This window comes from Cricetulus griseus, chromosome 2, assembly GCF_003668045.3.
Source record: "Cricetulus griseus strain 17A/GY chromosome 2, alternate assembly CriGri-PICRH-1.0, whole genome shotgun sequence".
Lineage (NCBI taxonomy): Eukaryota > Metazoa > Chordata > Mammalia > Rodentia > Cricetidae > Cricetulus > Cricetulus griseus.
The window spans coordinates 99,663,016-99,671,317 of record NC_048595.1 but is presented as its reverse complement, the minus strand read 5'-3'; the positions used below and the strand labels follow the sequence as shown (position 1 = coordinate 99,671,317).

The 8,302-nt window shown below is 44.4% G+C and overlaps 1 protein-coding gene across 1 annotated transcript in view; it reads left to right on the top strand.

Annotated features, from left to right (window-relative positions):
• Window positions 1-1,252: 1,252 nt before the first annotated feature.
• The window catches only part of Reck (reversion inducing cysteine rich protein with kazal motifs), a 71,969-nt gene continuing 64,919 nt past the window's right edge, over window positions 1,253-8,302 (top strand). Inside the window, exon 1 of the mRNA XM_027403214.2 lies at window positions 1,253-1,415. Coding sequence (XP_027259015.1) covers window positions 1,316-1,415 — 100 coding nt within the window. The 5' untranslated portion in view covers window positions 1,253-1,315. The remainder of the gene's footprint in view (window positions 1,416-8,302) is intronic.

The following is an 8,302-nucleotide window of genomic DNA, read 5'->3' as shown; positions in this document are numbered from 1 at the left end:
GTACAAAGCAGTCAGGGCAGGGTGGGAAATAAGTTCAGCCAGTTAGTCCCATGGCCCAAATTAAGATCTCTCAGTTCCAGAGTATTCACATTATTCACTGTGTCAAGTACTGTCTTAGACATTCTAAATACAATATGAGGCTGGGTGCCTGTAATTCAGCACTTGATCAGGAAATCAAGGCCAGCCTTGGCATTTGTAAGTTCAAGGTCAGTCTGAGCTATATGAGATCCTGTCTCCAAAATACAAATATAAATAAATAAACACGATATGTTCATTAATCTTATGAAGAAGGCGCGCGCGCGTGCTCGTGTGTCTGTGTGTGGCCTCAGAAGTAAATGTCCTCACCCATAGACACAGGTCTAGCTGGAGTAGTGTGCAATCTGGACTCAGGAGTGTGTCAAGATCTTGTTGTTTTCACTAGAGTCATTGCTAACATCTGACCATTAGCGGAAAGATAACTGCATTTAGTGCTCTGAACAGAGGAAACTGGAAATAAGCAATATTAACTTCTGAACAGCAACGTAACTCTAAAATGGATTCGCTATTTGTTCAAGGGCAGGACAGACAGGAAGAGGGGAGGAGCTACTACTACACAGTGAGTTAGCTTGGATTAGCAGACCCTCTGGAACATTCTCCACAGGAGATGTTAGAGTGGTGTGGGAAGACCCACCTCCAAATCCTCTCCAACAAGCCATGAATTTCAAGACTCTCCAAGCCTAGTCATACAAGTTGCTCTGCCCTTTTCTCTGGGTGGAATAGGCATTAACAGTGCGTGAATGGCAGTGAGGAGGCCACCCTGTGAGTTCTTAGCCTTTCAGCAGAGCCCTTTGACTTTGGGAGAAGTCAGATGACTCGCCTTCTTTAGGTCGAGGCAGCACTTGGACAGGATATTGAGTATCCAGGAGGACGCAGGTAGGGGGTTCATCCCCTGCGGTTCGGTTTTGACTTAGCCTTTGGACTTCAGACGGACCTGTAGAGCAGTCGCCTCTGAGCCCCGGGGCCCCCAGTTACCCTGGCAAGCGGCAGAGGCGCTCCAAAGGGGTCTCCAGCCTCTGACTTCCCGTTTAGAGAACGCTGCCCGGGAGCCCGAGGCCGAAGGCGACACACAGCTGGCCCATAACAAAGAGCCAGGGTCCAGGGCGCGCTGCCGCCCCCCGGGAGGTTTTGGAAACTCTGAGCGGCCAGGGCGGGGCTTCGGAGCGCCGCAGCCAATCACCAGAGGTCCAAGGAGCTGGGGGCGGGGTCTGGTGCCAGCGGTTGCTGCGGCCAGGCTGGGTCCGAGCATCCCGCTGCTTCGGACCCGCCCGGCCCGGACATGGCGAGCGTCCGGGCCTCCCCGCGAGGCGCACTGCTGCTGCTTCTGGCCGCGGCGAGGGTTGCGGAGGTGGCGGGGGGCCTGGCCCCGGGCAGCGCGGGTGAGTAGCCGCGGGAGCCACGGGCGGGGCGGTCCCGAGCGAGCGCCTCAGCGCTCCAAGATGGCGCGGGGCCGGGGGCGGGGTGCGCGCGACCCCAGACCCGTGGACGGCGTGGACCCTTGCGGGTCTGGAGCCCCGAGCGGGTGCGGGACCCGAAGGCTGCTCCCCTCGCTCCCCTTCTCTGTGCTGAAGATCTTCTGAACCCGGGGGTGGTGACTTGGGTTCGAGGCCTGGCTCTGTCACCTCCCAGATGGGGCCCCGTGCCCTGCCCGACCCTGGTGCCTGGCCCGGGTCCCTGTCAGAAAGCAGGGAGGTGCCTGGCTCCGGATATTCCCGCCGGGCGGACGGGATTCGTAGGTGCAGCCAGCCCTCTTACCGCTGCCTAGTCAGTTGTTGTCACTTTTAATTTGACTGACTTGGCCTGAGTGGCGGCGTGTGGGTGCACTGTCCTTCTGATCCCGGGCTGGTGGGACTGGGTGATCACAAACCGGTAAATGACCCCGGAGCCGGTCCACTTGAGGAGAGATGTGTTCTTGGGTTCTCTTAGAGCAGTGACATCAGAGATGGATAGGAAGCCTGACCGCTTAGGATTGTCCCGCACTTGCTCAGCTTTCGGACTTGACACTAACGTGTGCTTCCCGGGAGACCTCAGGGCTGAGAGGTAGCGTAAGACGGGAGCTCGAAGTAGTTCCAATTCAGGCAAACAGATTCAGAAGAGAGGTAGGTGCGAGCGGGGCTGCGTGTGCACAGAGGAGGGGTGACACATTCACCTAGGAGATGAGAAAGACCAAGGGTCGTCTACCTATACTAACCAAAAGATGACTGGCCTTTGTATGATGAGAGTAATGGAGGAGTGTGTTGCATACAGGGTGAGGCACCTAGGGAAAATAAATTCAGTCTCAATGGGGTTTTTAAGAAAGTCTATAATATTAAAATTATGGTTTTTGTGTTTTGTTTTAAAAGGCAGGCATTTGGAAGAAGGGAGGGATTTGTCAGGATTAGTTAACTGAGTTCTAAATTTAGCTATATACTAATAAGGAAACTAATAGAAAAGAAAGAATAACATGAATTCTTGACTAATTCAGCTTACCTTTCTGTATTCTAGTTAGTCCAAAGATAGGATCTGTAGAATACTAGTTGTCCTTTCTTATCTCCCACTATTGTAGAGTGGGGCCTTTAGGAATGCTTCCACAAGTTACTTAGCCTTGATCTTCTTTAGTTTAATATTCACATACATGTACACACTCACACACACACACACACACACACACACACACACACACACACACACACACACACGGTACCTTCTAGATCGGCGATTCTTTAACCTGTGGGACACATGGACCCTTTTACAGGGTCTCCTTAGTCCATTGGAAAACACAGAGATATTTACATTACAGTTCATAATGGTAGCACAATTATAATTATGAAGTAGCAATGAAATAATTTTATGGTTGGGGCACACCACCACATGAAGAACTGTATTAAAGGGTTGTAACATTAGGAAGGTTGAGAAGCTCTCTTGGAGATTTTACTGTGAGGATTAACTGAGGTATCCATGTACAGCGTTTAGCAAAGCAGACACCAAAATATTAGCTCTTAAATATATTTGGACAAGCCAGTTGTAGTGGTTTACACCTGTAATTCCTGGAAGGCTAAGGTAGGAGTATTGCCACAAGACCCAGGCCAGCCTGGCTCACAGAGTGATACCCTACCTCATGTATCCAAAAACAAAAAATGAAAAGGAGAAACAAACAAACAAACAATGTGTGAATGTGAATGAAACACATTGTAGCCCATCTTATAAATTCACAGTGAGAGGTCCAAGGAGTCCTTTGACAAAGATGCTTATTTTGAAGCTGAGCAGCTAGAACATGACTGCTGGATGTGAGTTTCTTTTGGGTTGATAGAAATGTTACATAACTGAATATGCTGAAAAGAACTGAATTAATGCACTTTAAAAGGGTGAACTTCACAAGATGTGACTTAAAGTTCAATAAAACAGCTAAGGAGAGAAAAAATTGTTTACTTTTTAACTTTGTTTTTTTAACACTTTGGAATACACTGGGCTAGTTATATCCAGTAGCCCTTCCATCTCTAAGATATCTGTGATTTCATATAGTTTGCATTGTTGGATAAAAAAAGTAATTCCAAGTTTGATCATAATTTGAGTCTCATACTAAATTCTGGGAAGCATATAGTGGGGTTTCTTATGTGAAGGGCATTGGATAATATAATGGACAAAAGCTTCCAGTGTGAATTTGTAGAAGGTCTGAAGCAGAAATTGAGAACACAATTATTAAATTGTGTTTCTGTGAAGGCCTGGTTTGTAGTCCTGTTCAAACGGTCTTGTTTCCCCTCTCATTATCCCCTCTGGTACAAAGCTTTCCAGGTCACTGACCCCTTCTTGCAGTGTCTGTCCTGACTATTCTGTTCTTGGAGGTGAAGGTAGGAGAGTGCTGCAGCTTTCTCAGTGATTATCTCATTGGAGAATGGGATAAGAGCTCATGCTGCAGGCTCCAGGTCTCTGTCTTATGACACCTTTGTGGCTCTCTTTCTATTTAAGATGTTTTTTAATAATACAAAAAGAGAGAAAGATGGGTAACATTAAGGGCCAAGTTTCAAAGAGTTGACATTTGAGGGATTATGTAATAGCCTAGAATCCAGAAAAAGAATGTCATGAATTTTAAGTTAGAAAAAGGAAACGCCTATCTGGAGGAAAGTAATAAAAAGCAGATTTTCTTTCCACTGACTATCTTGGCCCATGATGTAGAAAGAGTCAGGGCTAGTGGCAGACCAGATGTGACAATTCATCCTGGTACACTGTTGGAGTTCCTCTAGTCAGGGCTAGTGATAGACCAGATCAAACAGTTTATCCTGGTATACTGGGAGTTGGAGTCCCTGTTGTGCATCCATAGGTTTAAGCAGTCTTTCATTATTCCTACTTTTCACTGTTTAACTCTCTTAGAAGAAAGTGAGAAGATGTCAAGGAAATGAGTTTCTTTATTATAAATGTGACTTTTTAAAAGGCAAGATGGATTGGACTGAGGATTGTTTATTCAGGAAACACAGGGTGGTTACTGGATGTCAGGCCCTTGGTAGTCACAGAATTGATGACTTCAGCTTACATTCTGGAGGAGGAGAAATGGATCGGTAATAAACGGATCAAGTGATCTCTAGGTATAAATCTGGTATGAAGAAACTGAATCACATGGTAACAGAAGTATGTGAGGGAGAGTGTTTCTTTCTGTAGAGTTGACAAGAAAGCCTCTCAGAGAAGGTGAGCTGGGGTTCCATATGAAAGGTGGGCTGGGGTTCAGGAAGAACAGAACTGTGAGACATAAGGACCAGAAAGCTTCTCTGGTTCAAACATAGTGAGCCATAGTGTAGGCTAGAGCTAGGTGGTGCCTAGCTTTGCTGGAACCATCTGATTTTATTCTGTGTGTGACTGGAAATCAAGAATTTTACATGAGGGAGATTTGGCTTGATTTATATTTTAACCACTGAGCCATCTCTCCAACCCCATTGATTTATATATTTCAAATCACTCTTGCTAAAACCTGAAATAAAATTAAAATAAAGCAGTCATTATATATAAAAGAGTAAAGGGTAACTAGAAATCCATTACAGTGTTTCAAACAGAAGCCAGGCCTGGGTGACCCACACCTCTAATACCAGCACTAGGAAGGCAGAGGCAGAGGCAGAGGCAGATGGATCTCTGTGAGTTCGAGGCCATCCTGGTCTACACAGTGAGTTCCAGGACAGCCAGGGCTGCAGAACGAGACCATTTCTCAAAAACAAAACAACACAACCACAACAATAGAACCCCATTTTTGTTTGTTTGTTTGTTTGAGTTCTCTGTCTGCCTGTATGGCTGCATGCCGGAAGAGGGCATCAGATCCCATTATATAGGATTGTGAGCCGCCATGTAGTTGCTGGGAATTGAACTCAGGATCTCTGGAAGAGCAGCCAGTACTCTTAACTGCTGAGCCATCTCTCCAGCCCTGAACCCCAATATTTCAAACAAGAGAATGGTGACTTGGGAAAGTAGTTGTGAAAGTAGAAGGGAGTCGAGATACCTTGTTGATGGATTGATATTGGAAATGATGGAAGGAAGAATTATGGGTTATTGCTTGTTTTTTTTTTTTTTTTCTTTACTGGCTTGGTAAAAGTGATGCCCTTTTCTAAGGTAGGAAAGGGGGGAAGCAGTACTGAGGAAAATTGGCAGGTGAGGTAGGAAGAGAGAAAAGTTTCATTTAGGGGCTGGGGATGTAGCTCAGTGGTACAGCATCTAGCATGCATAAAGTCTGAGTTCAGTCCCCAACACTGGAAAGGGTGGAGGGCCAGAGTCATAGGAAAGAGAAAAGTTCCATCGTTGTATAGTTGTATATGTTTAAGGCAGATATTAGGAGTAACTGACTGCCCCAAGTATTTGTTAAGCTGCTAATAGTGCTGGAAATCACAGCCCAAGTAACAAAGTGGTGTGGAAAAATAGATGTGTTCTCTACTTTTGTGGGGCTTACAGTTAAGTAGGAAGTTCAGACTTTTAACATCACCAGAAATCTAAGCATAGTGGCGTGTTCTGGTAATATCAGAACTAAGGAGGTAGAGAGGCAGTGGGTTTCAAATTTGAGACCAGTCTGGGTCATCTAATGAGACCCTGTCTTAAAACACATAAATCACCAAGAATTGTAGAATGTCTACATTGCTAATATATGGTTTCATTAGCACATACTGATTTAAATTTCAAGCCTAAAGGATGTATTTGAGGAAAAACTGATTTCATCAAGCTTGTAGCACATGATATAGCAAATGCTACAAAGCTTGGAGATAACATTAACATTGCCAAGATTCAGGCATGGTAGTACATACTTATAACTCCAACACTCAGTGGGTAGTGGTGGGAGAATTGCAAGTTTGAAGCCCACCTGGGCAAATAGCAAATTCCAAGCCATCCTGGATCTTTGTGGGAGGAACCTGTCTCAAAAGCAAGTGGGTAGGGGTGGCACACAACATACAACTGAGGTAGTTCAATCGGTAAAGTGCCTGTCATGCACACATAAGCACCTGAGTTCAGATCTCTAGCACTCACATAAAAAGTGCACCAGCATATGTCTGTAATACCAGTACAGACATATGAAGAAGTGGATCCCTGGAACTCACTGGTAAGGTCCAGGCACAGTGAGAGACTCTGTCTCAAATAAAAGGAGAGTGACTTAGCAAGACCTCAGACATCAGTCTCTGACCTCCACCAACATGTGTACCCACATGTGTGCACACATACATAAATGATTTTTAAAAAGTCAGATGTGATAACACACACCTGACCACTAGTACTTGGAAGATGAAGGCAGGAAGACTGGTAGTTTAAGTCATTCTTTTCTTTTCTTTATAGTGAGTCGGAGGTTAGTATGGGCTTATATATATGCCTCTGTGTCAACAATATAGAGAGAGACATTCTAACCATAAAATATGTCATTGGGAAACTAAATTCCACACTGTTAGATCCTTTGTTTATAACGGGAGCCTTAGAGAATGAGGCTGTGAATTACCCCAGAATACTGACTACTGGTGTCTAGAAGAGTCACCCTTAGTTGTTTCATAATGACGAATATCTGGGTTAGGTGCTTTTGATAACAAGGAATAGAAACAAGAAAGCTGGCTGAGATCCAGGGGCTGTAGCATCTAAGAGGAAGTTGCATGCAACAAGGGTGGGACATTTCAGCACACTCTACCTTCCAGAGAGCTAAAGAGAGTGGAAAAGTATATATATATATATATATATATATATATATATATATATATATTTATATATATTATATAAATTATATAAATTATATATAATATATAATCAAGCTATTTACTGAATTGTGAGTGTACCACCATAATGTGGTACTGAGAAGATGAAGTGAGAGAAAGTGTCCTGTACTGTACTTCCTCTACTGTTAAAAGAGAATTATGGGGCTGGAGGAATGGCTCAGTAGTTAAGGGCATTTGCAGCTCTTCCACAGGGCCCGAATTCTGGCATCAGTACCCACATTAGGTATCTCAAAACCTCCTTTTACTCTAGCTGCAGGTGATGTGACACGTACTTTTTGCCTCTGTAAGCACCCACCTATATATAACATACACACAAAGACATGCACACACATAAATAAGAAATAAAAATAAGCCCTTGGTGGGGGGGGGGGGCATAGTTAACACAAAGGCTGGAGAGATGGCTCAGCAGTTAAGAGTACTGGCCACTCTTCTGTTCTGAGACCCATGTGGCTGCTCACAACCGTCTTAACTCCAGTCCCTGGGGATCTGATGCCTTCTTCTGACCTCCATGGTCACTGTACAGACAAGGTACATGTACATACATGCTGACAAAACACCCATACACATTAAGTAAATCAAAATTTAAAGGCATGATATAACAGAGTTATGTTAATTCTTAATCAGTGAGCATTTTTTGACTGAACAGTATACCAGAGGCTTACAGTCAGTCTCTGACAACAAAAGAACTAATGTAAAACAACTGGAAAAGAGTCAAGGCTTAAAGGTTCCACTTCTGCCACTTTGATTAACCAGAAAATCAACAGCCAAATTAGAGAAGAAAGACTTACTGTGGGCCTAGGGGGGAATCTGGTAAATGTACCACTAAAATAATTTAAAGTTTAAGGAAGGGAAATCTAGGAAAAGATTTGGAAATTTTAGAGTTCAGCCAACAGGAGATAGGTGGCTGATAAAGAGTGGCATCACTATGTTTCTAAAAAAGGGAAAAATTAATGTGGAAGGTATATTGGTATTAGAACCAAATGAGGACATTGCAGTGTTGACAAGCAGCGGGGGTGATCTGTAATGCAGAAACAAACAAACTGTGTGTCTCGTTATATGCATGTGTA